The sequence below is a fragment of the Limulus polyphemus genome, unplaced genomic scaffold (genome assembly GCF_000517525.1).
Source record: "Limulus polyphemus unplaced genomic scaffold, Limulus_polyphemus-2.1.2 Scaffold1703, whole genome shotgun sequence".
In the NCBI taxonomy this organism is placed as follows: Eukaryota; Metazoa; Arthropoda; class Merostomata; order Xiphosura; family Limulidae; genus Limulus; species Limulus polyphemus.
The window spans coordinates 95,358-116,094 of NW_013667313.1; the positions used below are offsets into that span (position 1 = coordinate 95,358).

The 20,737-nt window shown below is 33.4% G+C and overlaps 1 protein-coding gene across 10 annotated transcripts in view; it reads left to right on the forward strand.

The window, feature by feature from the left end:
- The first annotated feature begins 1,092 nt into the window (after positions 1 to 1,092).
- The window catches only part of LOC106464628 (protein Daple-like), a 142,667-nt gene continuing 123,022 nt past the window's right edge, over positions 1,093 to 20,737 (forward strand). For 4 of the 10 annotated variants that reach the window (XR_002611793.1, XM_022392359.1, XM_022392365.1 and 1 more), the window contains exons 1-3: positions 1,409 to 1,512; positions 8,679 to 8,832; positions 18,964 to 19,052. Coding sequence is in view for 9 of the 10 variants with exons in the window: in XM_022392359.1 (XP_022248067.1) it covers positions 8,779 to 8,832; positions 18,964 to 19,052 (143 nt within the window). In the remaining variant the exon portion in view is untranslated. Of the gene's footprint in view, positions 1,181 to 1,268; positions 1,362 to 1,407; positions 1,513 to 1,762; positions 1,875 to 5,098; positions 5,117 to 8,678; positions 8,833 to 18,963; positions 19,053 to 20,737 lie in introns of those variants that run through there. The other 6 variants (XM_022392361.1, XM_022392362.1, XM_022392368.1 and 3 more) reach the window with 6 other exon arrangements.

A 20,737-nucleotide genomic window follows, 5' to 3' on the forward strand; every position in this document is an offset into this window, starting at 1 on the left:
AACACGTCATGATATTCTAGAAGGATCATGTCTGTTAGTGGCAACTCTAGTATTCTCTGCGTGTCCTATATTTTATATATATATTGTTACGTCTCTGTGATCGTTTGCTAATTTTCCGTAGAAATTCTTTCCGAAAAACTTCAGCAATACAAGTCCTTCCTTAAATAAAACTAGTTTATTCTTTCTCAATACAACTTTGCAATACACTTAATTCCCACAGTCAGTTAACTTAAACAAACACTATAATTCACAACAAATGATTCACGCGCTTGACTCAATCGTCCTTCTCTATCTCTGTCTGCAATTCAATTCAATTGTTGCCGTCTCTTCTTGGCGGTCTTATATACAATAATACCGCACATCTAGTAAACGCTCGAGCATTAACGAACCTTCGAGAATATCATGACGTGTTACTAGAGTCACGTGACTTCCGCTGTCGTAACACTGCCCCTTCTATAGTATTGTTCGTCCCGAACAATAGCCACTTACATTAAACCAATAGATAATTAACAATAACATAATTAAATATACAAAATTTACAAACACTACAAACATAAAATTAAAATTCAACAAAGTCTCTTACTTTTACGGGACGTATCTTCTTCCGTACTGGCTTCTGCTTCACGTGAGGTTCATCTGCTCCATCAGGAATTGTTCTATCATCGGTAATGGTCACATCAGTGGTAGTAACTTCCGCTGTCGTAACAATATATAAGCCGGCAAATGAAATGAGGGCATAATAGATAATAGCAGACAGAGAGATTGAAGATATAGACGGACATTTGAGTCAAGCGCGGTAGGAAGTAAAATGCGTGAATCGTTCTTTGTGAATTGTTGCGTGTATTGAAGTTAAAGTGACTGTGGAAATTAAGTGTATTGCAAAGTTGAGTTGAGAAAGAATAAACTAGTTTTATTTAAGAAAGGACTTGTATCGCTGAAGTTTATCGGAAGGAATGTCTACAGAAAATTAACAAACAAACACAGAGACGTAACAATTCTATTTATCAATTATTATTCAAGTAGAAGTTTAGCAGCTCTTCCGATAGAAGTTATTATAGTAAAATTATGTATATAGAAGAGTGCTGTGGCTTAAAGAGGCCATTTTTCGTCTCTCTACTGATAATGTGTGATTTCACGATGATTTATATTGATATTTCACAGTAACAGTGACTATCACAAGGTATTAATATTAATAATGCTGGCCGAAATCTGTAGATTTTATTATTTAATTAAATATATTTTGAATTTTATGAAACTTGACAATAAACAAGAATCGTGGTATAATTTCCACTGCGCAATCAATACGTTTTAAAAAATAGCAGGCTCTTGAATAAGTGATATTTATTTAAAAAACTTTAAAAGTAAGTAAAGGGTATTGATTATCACTCGATGTTATCTTTTGTTATTCCTTTCATTCTTTTTTGACCGAATGTACTATAGGAATGTTATCCATGAACAGCTATTTGTTTAGCATAATTTTGAAACATTTTCTTGAATATATTTTATTATGAGGTTAGTTTCTCTCTATTCAATTTAGAATATATTGTATTTTGATTCTGAAAAATAATTTGCTTAGTTAGATATAAAGTTGAATTATTATGTAAATTAGAGGAAAGTGTTTTGTTCAAAAGTTATTTAGTTTTCAATAAATGTGTTTCTTTTTTTTTAATTGATAAACTTACCAATTCATTGTCTAAAACCGAAAGTAAAACGAAACATAAAATCCCAAAGATTTTTTGGGTAAAATAATCGGTGCAGACATTTTGTTTTATATTCTAAACCTTTGCTGGTTCTGGTAGAATATTAAAACCGGAGGGATATAAGTAGTCATTTAATAACAGTATCAGTATTCTTCAATGATTTACAAAATTACAGTACGTTAATAAATTAAAATGTACTATGATTTGGTTTATGTAGGTTTTGAAATCGTTCCTGTTTTCATCATTGATGATACATGGACTGTTTGCTACTACTTTACTAGTACTAATATTAATAGTAGAATATTTGTCGTAATACAATGCCAAGTTGATTTATTTGTCTATGTTTTATGTTAAATTATCGTATTTAATTTATTTTTAATCATTTAGTATTCTAGGTGTAGTAATGTAAACCAAAAACTCAATACAAACAGTCTATTGCACATTTTTAATACCTAGGCTGTGTCAAAATATTTATCATGTATGCAACAAAAAAGTTGTAACTTATAGTCTATTTTACTGTTAGTTATGTAATGGTATTTCATACTGTGCTGTAAACTGTAGTGTAAGTTAGTCTCAACAGTTTGGGCATAAGAAACTAAGAAAAATTAATTTATTTTTGTGCATTTTTTTCATATCTATAAACCAGTATCAGAATGTTTACATATCAAATGCATATTAATTATTATTTGTGTATACATAATGTGTAATTTCATTACTTGGTAACATTTTAAATTGAAAAAGATATAGGCATATATGTGCCAAAGATATGGCCACTACAGGTGTGCTTCTCTGACTTGTGAAAATTTTGATGAAGTTATGTCTAAATGATATGGGACAAACATAGAAACCTGGTAAAAATATGCCTAATTATGTACAGGACCTCCAGAATGCCAAAAAGTAGCTTGAGAAAAGGGGAAAAAATGTCCAATTTAATTATTGAAATGCAATAGTTTCATTGATTAAAAGTAGTAGATATAGAAGAGTTCAAATCAGGGGTATTACTAGGTGCTTAAAAGATTTGAAGCTTGGGCCCACAGGTGTTGAAATTTTCATCATTTCAGTATGATATCGATCATGGTTTTCTTTTCTGATTTTGAAGATACTAACTGAGGATTTGGAGCACAGGCTCTGTGTGCCAGCATCTACCGATGCCTCTGGTTAAAATTGATAAATTGAATAATAATTTAGAGTTGATGAGTATGCAGTTCATTCTCTTGAGGATTGAATGAAACTTGAAAGTAAACACAATTTTGTTGTGACTGGAAAGAAAAGAGCTAAGTATAATAATTAGTAATATGATTCTGTTATTTTTTTAAATATGCTTTATGGTAAAAACTAGAGTTCATAAAGATCTGTTTCTGTTCTTAGTTGTGCCTGAATTGTTTTCATGTTTTTTGTATTAAATATACATAATATAACAAGGGACCATTTTGCCCTTCAGTGCTCTCCTTGTACATCCACCTTCAGGAAATGTAAATATTTAAACCCACCCTTTACTGTCCAGGAAATATTTAATTCTCTTCTTAAACTTGTAAAGTGGAAACACTTTTGCTGTCATTATTAATCAACAGGTATTTGTCCTTGTACTGTTTAGATAATTTGTGTTTTAAACTTAGAATTTTGTTATTTTGAGGTTTATGGATCACAAATACATGTTTATTTAAAAAAACAAATATTATACTTTTGTTACTTTTTAATGAAGGCTTCATAGCAAAGCAGGAATATTAAAGCTGGCACTGAGCTAGACTTGCTTATTTAGACAATTAGGCTTTCTGTGAAAAATGTACAGTTTGAGACTTTGTTAGATTTACAGTGATGAATGAAATATCAACAATAACTAGACCTAGTAAATCTTATGCACTTCCACTTCAAGTTAGCTACAATATGCTTCTCAACTAAATAACCAACTTGAAACACTGGTAGTTTAACATTTCTTGGCTTTTTAACCTATGTATGGATAATGTTCCCCAATACTATTATTTTAAGATTTGAACTTTTAAGTGCATCACTGTTGTTCTGCTGAATAAAACTGGGACCTTTAAGGTTTTGTTATAACATTTCTGAGGGACAAACAATTATCAGTGTTCAAAAGATGCAGCATTATTCTATTACTCTAGTTAAGATGTGTTTCTGTGTTTAATACAAGTTCTTTTACTAAAAAAAAGCATTATAAATAATTGTGTGCACCAATTATGCACACTGTTAACTGGTAGGTATATCATATGTGCATACTCAACAGTTCAAAATATAAAACAACAAAATTTGTTGGAAATAAATCAAACACATGAACTTTGAAGGTCATTCTCATTTCAAGCTGATTGATGAATTATAGAGTGATTACCTGCAGTTCAGAGTTACTGTTGAACTGAAAAATTATATAAGTCTAATTTTATTGATCAACATCAACAAAGTGATTAGTGTATTGAATTTATGCTGTAATTGGCTCAGGTGGTCCTTAATATTACAAAACAGAAATAAGAACAAGTGCCTAGTAAACACAGCAAAACAGTGTCAAAATGTCAGGTGTTGGACAAAAAAAAGCCATTAAAACTAGAAAGTATGCAGGATTTTATATAGTTTTCATTTTCAGCATTGCAGTGTATTTTGAGGAAGAAAATTCCAATTATATCAAAAGCTTATGTGGAGCACTGTTATTCAGTCAGTTTAATTTATAATTTTGTTTTGCACAAGAATAAAATGTAAATGATATCAAACCAGACATTAACAATGAATTAAATAGTACTTTAACATCCTAAACAATCCAACTATATGTGCCTTCAAAATAAAAAAAAGTGGTAAAATATTTAAGTTGTGAGAAGAATAGCCTAGAAAATTTGGGAGGACTTGATTGAGGTTTCAAATTTGTTAGAGTTCTGAACAGTTTTTCTATGGGTGTTGTGTTTTAATAGTTGGATGAAAAAACTGGATGTACAATGTGTATGTAAAAACCTGAATATTAGAAATTTTATGTTCAAGCTTTAAAAACCCAGATGCAAAACCTGCTCTTCAAAGTTATTGTTATGAAATTGTGAAATGGTTAACCTGATGATATATATATTGAATAAACAAATTGATATGAAGAGTTACATTATAAACTATAGTTTTATTGTTTTGGTTGGTTAGAGATGAAATCTTTGATACAGCCAGACTACTAGTGGTATTAGGTAATTAATGACCCCTTTAATCAATTTGTACAGTGTTCCTTAAACCATGGTCTGTACAATAAAAAAAGTTGATCATGGGTGCTGCTAGCCAATTGCCTTCCCTTTAGTTGGCAGTTCAAGAAGAAGAAGAAGAAGAAAAAAAAAGAGAAATAAAGAAACTTGGTAGTAGGTGCTGCCTCTAGTTAGAAGTTCAAAATAATAGCAGATAGTCTTAGTAGCTTTGCCATGACAGAGACAGGGTGAGAAAGCTTGGTGAGAATATTTCAATTACTTAGATAGTTGGAGTAATTGAAAATAATAATAATAATTAGAAACCATAATTTTGATTAGTTGATTGTGTTTTCGACTATCAGTGTAACTGGAATTTTGGTTAATCAGTTGTTGGAATGATCAGGAAAACTAATTTCACTTAATTGATTTAATTGTAATGGCAGTTAATCAATTAGTTTGCTAATCCATGTAATCACCATTTAGATAATCAATTATATTGATTAATTTATTTTATAATCCAGTTTTAGTTAAGATCCACTATTATGAATCAACAAGCTTATATGGAAACAAGTTTTGACAATTGATTGTTGGAATAATTGAAAACAATAATAATAGACAACTAAGCCTGTGACCTGAGTGCAGTATCGGATCGGTAGGTTGGATTGGCCAATACTGGGATCGGATTTTGATAATCTGCATCTTTGTGTTTTGCATATCTAGATGTTCCTAATGTATATATACTAGTGGAAGATTGAACCTAATAATATTATGAATACCAGAAATAAAGGCACTTTTCAAGTGATGCAAAGATATTTTATGACAAACAAAATTATGTTGAAAATACACTTATCTTTGTGAAAAAATTTAAGAAGCACATAATATATATGTATGTACATTGTGCTCTCTCTCCATTGCAAAGGTGGCTGAATGTATTGCATATTTTCATAGGTAAACATACTCCCCAATTCAATCTTCTTACAAGTCATATCAAAAAACATTGGGGAATTCTTTAGATTGGATATGTATTGGTGGCTGATATGGAGTTGGTTGTAGGCATATAGACAACACTAATTTTGATTAACTGATTTAATCATAATTTCAATTAATCGATTAGTTTACATGACACTAATCTATGTAACCATTTCTCTTAGTTAATCAATTATATTAATTAATTTATTGAATTGTCTAACTTTAGATAAGATCCACTATTACAGAACAACACGTTTATATGGAAACAAGTTTGACACTTTCACATGTCCTCACCATTTCAGCTTTTGGCCTTCTATAATAGTGGATCTTACTTTCATTGTGCTTTCTATTCATTTTCTCTGTTGCAAACTGAGGATGCTTCCTTGAAGAAGTGAAACATTTTGGTACACAACTTCTTTTTCATTTGGTTGAGAGAAGTTGATGTTTTAATCAGAAGTTTTGAGAAATAGTGTACTCAAGTTTCATCATTAAACATACGTACTTATGTTTCCTTATTGTTATACATGTAAAAATTATTGGCTTACATTGTATATTTGGATTTATCTCAAATTTCATTAAATGTTAGGAAAATAATGTGATTGTAATCTTACCAAATGTTTCATGTGTATATAAATTTTTAGTAGTGTTACGTCTCTGTTTGTTAATTAATTTTCCGTAACTTCGTTCCAACGAAACTTTAGCGACACAAGTCCTTACTTAATAAAACTGGTTTATTCTTTCTGAATATAACTTCACGATACACTTGATTTCAACATTCGCGCTAAAACAAACGCTATAATGAATGTTAACTTCAACAATAGTTTCTCACTGCAGATCAATTACTCACTACCTACACACACATTATCCTGTCACGTTGTCACCCTTTTATATATACCAGACTACCCTATATCTAGTAAATGCTAGGGCATTCACGAAGGAACAAGATATTTCTAGAAACGTGGCGTGACACTAGTCACGTGACCTCGCTGACGCAACAGTAGTTTTAATCTCTTTTGCAAACCATAGTAAGAGATAAGAGAAAAAAACTGTGTATGAACATTCTTGCACATTTTGTTTCTACATTGAAAAAGTGAAAGAAGTATAGCAGTTATAAGCTATTTGGTTTGTTTTTAAAGTGTGTTTATTGTGTTTGCAAAGTTTTAAGTTCTGTTATAAAGTGCTTATTAGAGATAAAATATACTAAATTATGTGTAAATGAGCAGTAGCCCATAATCATTGAGAAATACTTTTGTAGATGCATCAAAGAAACCTCTGTAAAATGTTTAAAATTTTCTCTTTCCTAATTTGAATCTTTTATGTATTAATTTTTTCTTTAAAGACCAAAGCAATTAATCTGGATCATTATGTTAAGCAGTGCTTGTGGTCCTGCCAGTCATTAATGAGTTAGTTATAACCTTCATGTATGGAAGTATGATTTCATTATATGAGAATTTTTATTTTGTAAACTGTTCCTAGTGATTCAAATATATATATGTGTGTGTGTGCACACTGTATGTAATAGTGTAGCTTAAGCTTACATTTGAAAATTGGTAGAAACCATATATTGACAGTATAAAAGTGTTCTGTTGTAGTGTTTTAATGTAGTGTGGTTTCAAATGTCAGTTGATTGTTGGCAAAGGTATCACTAGGCACTGGCACACAGGGCGATGTCCCGATTCTATTTGCTCTGAATCTTCATTTGGTGTCTAGCAAAATCCGAATAGAAAACTATGATCCATATCAGATTGAAGTACCAAAAATTTCTGTGCCTGTAGGCCTGATCTTTGAATCTTTTAAGCACCTAGTGATATTTTTGATTGTTCAAGAGTGGATTTAAACATGAGTGCCCTGCTGTAGCCTATCTGTTGAATATGCACCAAAATTTTGTGCTACAGGTATATTGCTTTAACTTGTAGAAAAAATCAAGTAATTAATTTTCTTAACAAATACTTGTGATTAGAGCCATTGATCCAAATTATAGCTGTTATAATTATAAGTTTGAATATGTGTGTAGAAAATGTTTTGAGTATTAAGAAACAAAATTGTTATAATTACTGTGAAATGCTTAAGGACAATATGGGTTCTTTGGCTGATCTAGGCTGCCCCATCCACCACATCTAAAGTCATCCACTCTAAAGGTCAACCACCCTGTAAGAAAAATAAAACTGTTATAGTTTAAGATGACTCATACCTTGCTAAAATGTACATAGTTCTACATTCTCACCATTAAGTACAAAAGGAGATGATGCATCAACATTGTCAATTCCTTTAATAAACTAAAACTCCTCAATCAGATCCACTATTAAGTCTTCTTTTTTCAAGAGAAAACTTTTACAGAGATCTTAATCTGTTCTCATATGAATACCTTTCCATCCCAGATATCATCCTTTGAACCCATTCTGACAATTCAGTGTTCTTCCTTAAATAAGGAGTCCAAGACTGAATACAATACTCTAAATGAGGCCTAACCATTGAACTATACAATGTAATTATACCTCTTTAAACTTATAATCAGTATTTCTGTAGATACAACCTAAAACATTATTTGCTTTACTGCTAGCAACAGCACACTGCTTGGATGGTTTAGGAAACTGGTCAGTCAAAACACCAAAATCCTTTTCTTTCTTAGCACTGTGATTATGTATGCTACATGATAATTTTAAGTCCTTACTTAGTTTAATGTATCAGTTTCTGGTGTCATGCAGTGAGAAGTAAATTACTTCATTTACACAAAGGAAATATAAAACTTCTTATACATCTATATAGAATCTAGAATGTAAGTTTGTGACTTTGAGAAAATAATTTGTATAAACATTGTTATGACATTAAAAACAAAAATTGTAACTTTTCTCAGTTGAGGAAGAAATGCAGAAAGTGATCCTTATGACTACTTTAAGTTGTGTTTATGGATAGAAACAGTTGTGAAGAAACATCAGTTGGAAGTCACAAAAGAGATGGAAGACATTAAGACAACAGATTCCTTGATGGAGAGCCCTCTAATGTTGTGGGTGAGTGTCATGTTTCTACAATGAATCAAATTGTAAGAATCCTCTTGTAGTTTTAATAAGGAGATGTAACTTGCTGACTTCATAAGTTTGGCCTTCCAGTTTATTTTGTAGTATTTTTTGAATTTATGTGTAATATAGAATCATTGTGATTGAATTGAAACAGTATTTTACAACATGTTCAAATATAAATACATATTTTTTCCATGGTTTTTTGTTGACTGGTGTTAAGGCCAAAAATAAAATTTTGTTTGTTTGATGTTGGCCGCCAATCCACAAAAAATGGCCTGGCTCAAAATGTTTTTTAGCAGTTTGATCCCACTACCCTCTTTTTTCCTGCCTGGTCATTTTGTCATGTAGCCTTTTTGTTCTGCAAAGTATTTAGTTTTCTGTATATTACTTATCATATTAGGATTGTCTTTAAAGTACTTATAAATCAACAAACATTTTCTGCAAAACATATCGGCTGCTTATGCAGAAAAAAATTAAAAGCTGTTCAAGGAGCCAGCCATTTTTGTCATAAGTTATGCTTATATTTACAAACAAATCATTCATAACTTTTTGCCCCTCCCCCCTTCATTATTTTTGAAGACAAAGCAACCGAGTTAAGAACCTTTATATATTTTTTCCACAACTTCAACAGCCATTTAATACACCATAAACCTGTTTTTAGAATGATAGGTTTATTGGGTAATAGGAAATACAGCCATTTAATACACCATAAACCTGTTTTTAGAATGATAGGTTTATTGGGTAATAGGAAATACAGCCATTTAATACACCATAAACCTGTTTTTAGAATGATAGGTTTATTGGGTAATAGGAAATACAGGTGTCTAACAAAACAAGCAAAATGATCACAGTATCTTCCAATGTCATGCACAGAGCTACATGTATATATATTTCTCAAAGTATGTCAAATATATTCCAACTGACCTCAACTTTATAGCAATCCATGCACACTTCAAGCTGATACACTTTTGTACACACCACTTCTACTGTTACACATTCACACTTAATCCTCTTGCATGAACTCTATTATTTTGAAACAAAGAATAAAATTCTTTTATAAGTTCTTGTGAATTTTTATCTCCTATCAAATTTACTAATTACTAACAGAGTCAAGTATAATTACCCAGAATGCCCAGGGCCTCATCTGCTGTAAATGGTTTGCTGGCTAAGGACATACACACAACACATGCAATGTTAGAGTGCAGTTATTCTAACTATAGTGTCAAGCAGCAAGTACATAGTACAAAAGTGCCACTGTTACTCAGAAGTTCTGCAGGAAGGATTACAAACATATCACATGTAATGGGCAGTGCCCTTAGGATAAAATTGTTGGAGTTTCAATTATACTGCCAGTTGCACCAAATTTATTTAACTGAGGGTCTGTAGTGGCGAGTGAAGCTCACAAGTTGCTAACTCAAGGTAATTTACAGTTAGAATAAAAAATCAGAGTCCCAGACTAACATTGAACACATTATAATAACATTTATTAAACATTTTCATATAACATCCAATATAAATCACAATTTCATTAATTGTTAACTTCTTATAACCTTTTTTAAGAAGCATTAATCAGTACTAACCTTTAATACATAACAAGTACACTTCTTTAGTATAACATGAATATCCTTTTAATATTACTTACATTAACTAATCAAGAGAAACTATAAATCTATACTTACAACAGAGCTGGATTGGTAAAGTTTCAGAGCTTTGAGACTTCCAGAGTCATATTTACAAACCAGAGAGTTTGAGTACTTGATGGTAATTCGAGAACTCTGAGGAGAATCCTGTACTCTCGAAGGAGACTGACTTTTTGGTTTCAGACAGGGGTTTTTAAATCATATTTTCTTGGTATTCTCTTGACTTTCCAAATAGTATCCAGAACTACCCGCAAGTAGTTCCTCCACCTTATTGATCAATCTGTGCAACATCCTGGGCTAGTCCAAAACCATTACCAAAACTCTCAAGTGATTGGTTACTGTTATGGTGAGTTAGCCAGTTGCCTCTCTACTTGTACCAATACATTAGCATCTTATAAGGAATATGGCATCAAAGTACCACTTTTGCTTATTAACATCGACTTTTTCGTAGCTTCTACAGCGCTAATGAGTTTGCGTCAGTAATCCATCACAACCTGTCATGAGTGCTCAAGCACTTACTTCGTTGCTAGGCGATATCTTTATGTGCTTTTCAATGCCACTGACTATTTCATGATACTGATGTCCTTATTTATGCCATTTCTCCACGTATATGTTCACTCAGAAACTCAGCAAATTGTTAAAACTTTGTTTTTAAACTCTTTTCAACTATTAAATATACTGAAGAAATTGCAAAATTCCCTCAAATATATTCAATTGCTTCACACACACCAAGTTACTTTTTAAGAAGGCCAGCATAGACACAGCTAGAGTAACTACATCTACATTCCATTGTTGCTAAACATGGACCTATGTTACAAGCTGGGTAGCATGCTTCATGTTTATCAATGCTGCAAACTGCAGTGATGCTACAAATAATTTGATCTGACATGCTAAGTTTTGAATAGAAAAGAATCCATTATAGGTAAGCACCCTATTCCTTGAATTTGATTCTTATTTCTACCCAGAGTGTATGTATTAAACTTCTCAACCATTAAAGAAGTATTTATTTAATATAGCAATGAACTTATAGTTTTTAATTGTATGAAAAAACTTGGCAAAACTTTATGAAAATGCAACAGGGTTTTTCATCTATTCAATAAATTTATAGCAATCATCAAATGATTTTTTTTCTGCATTTAAGCTTTGAGAATGTACCATTTGTGACTTCTTTATTAAAAAGTTTCCAGGGGACATGCCCCTAGACCTCCCACACAGAGACTTCATGCCTTTGGCAATTGTTACTGCTGGTAACCTGAAGGGAAAAAAAAGTACCTATCTACCTACCCATACCTCAGAGGGGTGAGTAGGCAACATCAAACAAAATTTTTTAAGCTTGGCCTAAGCATCTTTGTTACTGATACAACTTACAAGAACTACCTATTTGATAGGATGTTCACAGTTAAGCATCATTACTTCTACTTACTACTAGAATGTACAGAAACTTGTTTACTTTGAAAATTTTTGATCATTGTTAAGCATCATTATTGTTAATATAATAAATAAATTTCTATATACTGTATTTTTTACTATGTTGTTTTCTGTTAAGCATCATTGTTGATAGAATAAGACACAAGTTAATATTTTCTGGTGTTTAACCTTTAAGGTATATATGTATGATCAGTTTCACTTGTCATAAGCAATAGTATTAATTTTATTTAATTTTTTGAATGCTATATTCTACAGAAGAAAAATAAAACCAATAAGCCTAATTATGTTATGAGAAATATAGATTATTATATTCACACTTCACCAGCAAAAGGTGTTCATACCATAATAATTATAAGTATGTATGTATGTTGTTTAGTTGTTGCAAAGTATCTTTGTTGGTGTAATGGTGTAGAAATAAATATAATTCAAAATAAATTTAGTAGGCAATTTTAGAAAGGTTTTGAAAGACATTTTAATTTTTTTGGCATAGAGCAGGCGGTTAGTCTTATTTGAAACTTACATCCCAACTTATAGCAGAACAGTAAATATATATATACAATTAAATTTACTTTTACAAATACAGAGATTGGTAACTGTTTACATCTAATATGTATACATGTATATCTTCATTTTGTTTTTAGTAGCTCTTTATCACCATTATACTCTCTTTGTTCTGCCATTCCAGAATACATATAAATATGATCAACAATGGAAGTATTATCACTGTATAAAACAAGGAAATATTTAAGTCACTTGTGCAGCCACTGTCAATTTTGCTTAATAATGATGTGATTGCCATGAGAAAGAGGTTTTACTGTAACTTTTTTATTCTATATAGGTAGATGGGCCACATTTGCACAGAAATAAATTGTATTGAATGGTGGGACAATCCATATTTGAAAAAAAAATGAATATGCAATACAATACAAAAAAGATAGAACTTAAAAAGTGACACAGAGTTCTCCAAAAGCTTTTAAATGTAATAAGATGACCTGTTAGTGGATAAAAAAAAAGGTTGAAAAATGTTACACTTGGAAGTTTATAGATTGGCTTAAAGAACAAAAGGAAGAGTTTGGACACCTAACTTAGCCATCATAGTCACCAGATTTAAATGTTAACAAGCTCATTGGTCATTTCCTGAAACCAAAATTCAAAGTAGATTTCCACTTGCAACATCATTTTGACAGTTAGAAGAAATTGTGATCAACAAATGGTCAAAAATGTTGTTTGATGCACAACACGTAGTTCTGAGACAATACACACCTCTTCACACAATTAAGTTATCTCTCCCATGCGTCTGCCTTAGAGATATGCATGCCACTAGCCTTTAACAACGTTCGTCTAATATTACGAGATTTTTCATGAATTGTGCCACTGCATAATGATGTTATGTGGCAAAAGCCCTCCACCAATAGGAGGGTGACACACTTCCTTGTGCAGTAACTCCTATGCTTTATACTCGTGAATCTTCATTCTTTTCCTCTGCACTGAATACATCAGATGTATTTTTTCTTTTTCAATTTAATGAGACTTGCAACGTTTAAGGAACTTAATTTCCTTGTTTTTTTTCTACAAACTATGAACTCATTAGTTCATGTAACATCTAAATTCTAAACTATTTGTTTGAGTGAATAATTTCCTCATACAGATTATGTAACAACTGTGATTTATAGAGGCATATTCACTGGGGATGACGGCCATTGTGTATGGGGTAACTGGTTTTCTTATGTAGCCAGGACATTCAGCTCCAGTCCTTTTTTAGGCATTCCTTTGCCTTGTTTTGAGTGGAGAATGAGGAAGACAAATTTGATTGTTTCCTCCTTGTGTTATGCTTTGTGAATCTCTTTCAACTTTTTTACATTATCAGGACTTAATTTCACAGATATGCACCATTGTTTTTTTCTCTCTTGTATCATATAATTGTTCTTGTTCTCTACTTCTTTATCCTAACCCAAACTAATTTTGTTTACCTTTTTCTTGACCAATTACTTCCTGCAACTTGAAACCTTGCCTTTCCCCTCTACCTGATAATTATATTCTCAATTTTAGTCATTCTGAATCTCTTTTGTCTATTCCAGTGTTGGGGATTGCCCTTGTCTGTGTTTGGGAGAAAGGACCATTTGGCATCAGTGTTGCTCTCCAGTGCCCAATACTCCTGTCTTCACATGATCCGTTTTACTTTACTTTACTTCTTTACCTCAAGTCTGAGGTACTCCACCATCCCCACAGGGATGTGTGGGTGATTCTCTTCACTTCTTTGATGTGGCCTGTTACACTTCTACCATCTCCTTGCTCACACAGCTCTTTGTTGATGAGAATTTCTAAAAGTTTTTAATCTGGCCCTCTTTCTTTGCTCTGATATTCCTTATTTGATTGAATCATGGATTGAGCTTGCCCATCATCAGTCCTCACTTTCACTTTTGTCCTTTGTTTCCTCTGCTCCAAACCCAACCCTCTAACTTTGTACTTGAACTTAGTCTCCAATTTTCCATTTTCTATTCTCAACTTTCCTCTTCTGCTTGGTGTCAGACTCGCCAAACTTGTCTGTGAGGATAAAGTCAAGTTGGGTTCTGTGGGTGCCCAGCTGTCATGATTTGAGCTCCTGTGGTCACACTTTTTCATCCATGCAAGGGTTTCTCTACTTTTTTACCCATGGAATTTCTCTCCAATTCTCTTCCCCTTCTCCCCTCAGCCTTCATCATGTTTCCTTTTCACCTTCTGATCCCATCTATATACATGTCTTGAGGAGGCAGTGTTCGTCAGTATTTCCAAAAAAATTTTTCCTTATTCACCTAGGAGTGTTTTTCAACATATTTCTAAACTCTGCTCAACCTCCTTTAATCTGGTTATGAGCTGTGGAACCACCAGTCACCAGGATTCATGCCTATCCCACTCATACTGCGTGAGGGAATTTTACTATTTGGAGACCATGGCTTTACTGGAACTGCTTGTCCCTTTAGGTTTCACACACATTCACCTCCTCCATTGGTTCTTGCACAACCAGAGGAACCTATCATGGCAAACTCTGATCTCAATGACTCACCTGTCGCCATAGATTACTCAAAGATTTGTTCCATTACCTCCACCCAAACCAGACCTCTACCTCTTCACCAAGACTTCTCCCTCTGAGCAACAATTTCACATTTGCTCCCAATTCTTACCCCTCCTAGTGGATCATATGTTAGGATTCATTTTGACAACACCTTGGTTTTTTTTACATCAATTGCCAAGGGGATCTCCATCCATGACCACTTACTTTCAAACTCCGGACCTTCCTTGTTGGTCTAATTCTCTACGGGTTTGTTTCATGGCCTGCTATGAACCTGGTTGCAGACTGTTTGGCTGTGTTCTGTCCTTGGAATGGTCTCTTTACCCCCAGGTTTTCCATTGGGGTGCTCTCTCTTTGGGGCTCCATTTATCGATGCCTTGCCACCATTCTTATTTCCAAGTTTACTCTTTTCTGGTCACCTGTTCCCCATCACTCAGCCCTGCCTGTCAATGCCTTTAGCCAGGACTGGTCTTATCCCCTTCATCATGCTTACCCACCTCTATGTTTTTTACCTTGTGTCCTGGCCTTCATTTGAGACACTCCATGTCGAGTCCTCTTGGTGGTACCCCTCTGGCTGGCTCAACCTTAGTTCTCTCTTCTATGCCACCTGACAACCCAACCCCCTGTTCCTCTGCCAACTATACTCTCTCTCTCCTGCTTCAACCTCACACATCAGTGTTCCATCATGGGATCTTGTCCCTCCACCTTCACATTCGGGATTTATCCAGTCCATTCCCTGTTTAACTGGACTTCCCAGTCATTTAGCCTTTTCCTTTCCCATTCCTGATGTTTTACTACCTCATCCATCTACCTGCGTTAGTGACATGTCTTTCAACATTGGTCCATCTGTTGCCACCTTCCTCCTGACTATCCTACCATTGGTTATCTCTCTTCCTTTTATCTGGCTATTCAACAGTGGATCAGCTGTCTTCACCATTGCCTGTTATCAGGTGGCCTTTTTTACAACATTTCACCTTTCTTGATACTTCAAGGTGTTTCCTCTCCAGTTGTCTTCACTTTGTTCCAGTCCTTCCTTATCCATAGATTCACTTATCCTGCTACTATGCCTGACTAGGACCTCAGTGTCATCTTGCACACTGTTACCCGTGCCCCTTTCGAGTTGTTGGCAACCTACAATTTGTACTACCTTTCTAGTAAGATATATTTCATCTTGCTTTTCACCTGTGGTTGCTGTCGTGTAGATGTATATGCTATCATCTCTTCTCATACTCCTTTCCATCATTCTTATATTCTTCTTTGTCCTGACTGGTCCTTCCTTCCTAAGTCTTCAATCACTTGGGAAGGAGACTGCTCCTTTTCTCCTCTCTCCCTTCCATCTATTTCACATCTCTATGATCACTTGAACCTGGACAGACTTTTGTGCTTTGTTCATAGCCTTCCTTGCTACTTAGCTCATCCCTCTCACTTTTGTGGTTTTTGTTTTCAAATCACATTCCCTGGTATTCCTCTTCCTTCTGGGACACATCTCCTTCTGCCCTTATAGGGTTCGTCGATTTACTTTGTTTGATTTACTTCTCGTTGGGAGTTGATACTTGCAGACAGTTCAGTATTTCATCCTATCAGGTTTGTCACCTCACTCATTCCCTCGCTTGTCATTTTCAATGGCCACTGGATGAGATCCTTCAAACTGGCATGTGTACTACTTCTCACATCCTCATTGCCCACAATCTTCACCATTTGGCTGTCTCATCTCCTGAAGGTTACTGCTTGCCTCCAATTATCATCCTACAGTCTACCCACAGTCTTTAGATGGGTGAGTATGTTTCTTTTTTTTATTACAGCATTTGCTTATAGGATTCCATCCGATAGTTGGTGGTGCCTCCCAAGGTATACTTGTTTTCCAAAATTCCACAATGAGTGGAAAGCACTCATACCATTTGCCCTGGCTCTGTGTATGTCTACTGTTGAGATGAGGTGTTCTGTAAGAACACTTGAGGTATCTTCGTGGTATAACTATATTCTGGAATGTACATTTTTTGCAGATTCATGAATTTCAGAATTTTTCTCCGTCATCTGGGTCATATTCTGTGATTCGTGTAAATCTGCCACCAAGAAGTTCCATGTGCACATAATTGTTTGGTAAACAAAATATCCAACATATAATTGCAATATGATTTTCTCATTGGCTGCTCTCCATGGATCATTCAACTGCTTTCTGGAATGTAAATTTTTTGCAGATTCATGGATTTCAGAATTTTTCTCCGTCATCTGGGTCATATTCTGTGATTCGTGTAAATCTGCCACCATGAAGTTCCATGTGCACATAATTGTTTGGTAAACAAAATATCCAACATATAATTGCAACATGATTTTCTCATTGGCTGCTCTCCATGGATCATTCAACTGCACATGTATTGTGCAGTATAGCTATGCCAATCTCCATCATGCCCGTGTGAAGACAGCAATTTGTCAGGTAATGTTGAAATAGAATATGTTGAAATCCAACTTCATAAACATAGTCAGTAGACCACCAAATTTTCATATGTTGACATATTTATTAGATATGTCAATCCATTTATCCTAATATGAGCTTTGAAACTTGGATGAAAACACCGTTGGATTTATTTTGTTATTGAGCTGCTCAGACACATTTTGACAGCTTCATTGCGCTATTCTAGTCACATTTTGTAATGTAAATGGACACAATATCTTTGAGATGAAAATGCTTGGTCCTAAAAGGAATACTTTTATTGTGAAAACTGAAAATTTTCAACTTTAGGCAGGTACATGACTGGTTTTGTGTTGGGTTATTTACTAACTTAGCGAATATGATTATCTACTATTTATTATTGGTGGGTGACGAACCAGAATGGATAACCCCTTTACTGAAGAGAAACAGGATTTTTCACAGGATACACTGCTCTCACAAATATTCATATTTTTGCCCCAAAAAATGCTCAGACATGCTCCGAGAGCACCTAATTTCCATAGCTCTGCAGAATTTGAGAGTTTTTATTTTTTCTCTTGACATCTCTCATATATCTGACTACTGTCTGATCCAGACTGTTCCTATTCCATGGACTTTCCTGGAAAAGTCAGCACCAGGGTGGTTCTGCCTGCTTCTCTGGGTCGTGCTTGCTGACTTTTCATCATCTTCAGTAACAGAGCTTTCTGGCTGAAACAGGACTGATGGGGATCCAAGCATTGTGTTAATGCTGTATTGTCTGCTCATGATAGGCCAACTTCATATTAATAAATAAACTGTACAAATTGACAGGTGTTTGTATTATTTTTCCAATCTCTGTAGCTATAATTTCATCGTACCAATTTATGATGAAGCTTATTTCTAAGAAAAATACCCTTAAGTCTTATTACTCACAAATTATTGTTTAAGGCAAGAGCTCCCAACCTTTCTTTGGATCTTTTCTAAAAATATCTAATTTTGTGCCTCCTCCTTTATAGACATGCTTGCATACACACAGATGCACCAAAACATCTATCCATTTTGACTACTGTTCAGTATGACATGAATAGAGGAGAGTGCAACTAAAACTTTGCTATATTCAAAGTTTGCTCTGATTTATTTTCTTTAAGCACAGCTTTCTAGTTTTAAATAAGGAAAATTGTAAAAACAGATTTAGAAATATAAATATCAACTACATATGTTTTTAACTTTGTAAAATTTTCATAAGAATGTAAAATAAACAGCGTTATAGTACTATATTATGTGTATTTGAATGTTGCCATATCTCCCCAGAAAATTTTACATGCCTTTCTTAGCTGATTGAAAACACTTGTTTTAAAGTTTATACTCCTTTAATTGACTATTTTGAAATATGCAAGCCAGTAATATTCACTGTAGACATACATATGCTCAATATACTTACTGACATATTCTATAGTAAAGTTGATAAAATGATCAGGGGTACTGCAGGAATCTGAATTTTCTTTAAACTTTGATATAATAGATTCTTAATGATTTATTGAAGAGATAGTTCTGTACTAATTTGTCTTTTCTTCATGCATTTAATAATGAACTGATAGCTAAAAGTTCTTCTTGGTGAAAAGAAAAAAGAATTAGATTATGAAGATTTGTGCAATGGAGTTCTTCTCTTATCTGTATGGCAGCAAATGTAAGTGTATTTTTCTGGTGTTTTGATTAACTTGAGAGTGTATTATAGTATTAGAATATTAAAGATGCCAACTTCATTGAGTAAAAAAACAAACTTCTTTTGTTATAAGCTGAAAGATTAACATAAAATCAGAAAAAGGAGACAGTTTTATACTGTGTGAATTAAAGTCACTGAAATTTATTAACAAAAACCTAACATGTTTCAGCAACTCTGATGATAAACTTTAAGTGAAATTAAACAACAGTAATGTGAAATTTAACATTTGAAGGAAAGAGAATGTAACCATAAATCACCTCCTTTTCTTTGATGATATTTTAAAAACGTTTTTAAGATAGCTAGGCCAAAAACAAAAATGATACAAATAAAAGGGCACACAAATAAACCTACATTTATGGAAAGGTAAAATGTTGCCTTAAAAAAGCTGTCTAATGTATGACCCACAAGGCAGTGGTGATAACTGTCTATGAAATTTATCCTGTATTTGCAGAAAACATAAAATAATTTCAGAAATATATATTGAACCAAAACATTTTTTAAAACATAAGGAGCAGACATGGGTGCTCTTGAGTGTGTGAAGCTTTTTGATTTTGGCTTAGTTCTGTGGTTCAGTTTTGGTGGTACCCTTCCTGTAGTTTGCTGTGTGCAGTAGACCTGCTTTATAAGACATTATGATGAGTTAATACATTGACAAGAGTGATCCCAGCTTTTTTTCTATGATTCCTCTTCCACAGTGAGGTTTCGTAAATTTCAGACTCTTCATTTAATGAGATATATAAAAAAAAAGGATGAAATAAAAACATGACTCTCAGAGGAGGGCCGTGCCCAGATTCTCTTTGACAGTACCCCGAATCCTCATTTGGAGTCTTTGCTATATATTGACAAGAGTGATCCCAGCTTTTTTTCTATGATTCCTCTTCCACAGTGAGGTTTCATAAATTTCAGACTCTTCATTTAATGAGATGTATAAAAAAAAAGGATAAAATAAAAACATGACTCTCAGAGGTATCACTAGGCACTGGCACACAGGGCCGTGCCCAGATTCTCTTTGAGAGTACCCCGAATTCTCATTTGGAGTCTTTGCTATAAGGAATAAAATTACTGAGAGTTAAAGAAGGATAAAAACAAGAAAGAAATTGTAGTTTTGTTTTAAAATAAAATATTAAGTATATAGAAATATGTTTGTAAAACTTCTGAGAGTAAGGTATGTCATTCAATGGAAATTTTTCTGACTTATTGTTATTTATACAACTTTTTTTAAGTTGTATCATCAGAAAGAATTAAAATAGTTCTCCAGCTGCCCAACTTGATCTAGTTTATTACTTGTTTGATGGTAACAGTGATTGTTCTGAATAATGTGTTTAATAGGATGTATATAGTGTTTTGTATAAAACAGTCACACATAATTCACCTTATGTATTAGGTCGTCAAGACATTATTGTCGTGTTTTGGAACAATTTCATTAACCACCTCTCAAAAAATCTACATTATGTATAATAGTTAAAAGAACAGCCTAAACATCAGTATACTCTAATCCCTTATAGTGATAGTACATGACGAGACACACACATTTGGCATGTAATCCTGTTTGAATACAAGAAGGGATACAATGCCTCTGTAGCCACAAAGAATATCAAAGAAGTTTATGGAAATGTTTTGATCATTTGTAAGTGTCAACAATGGTTCAG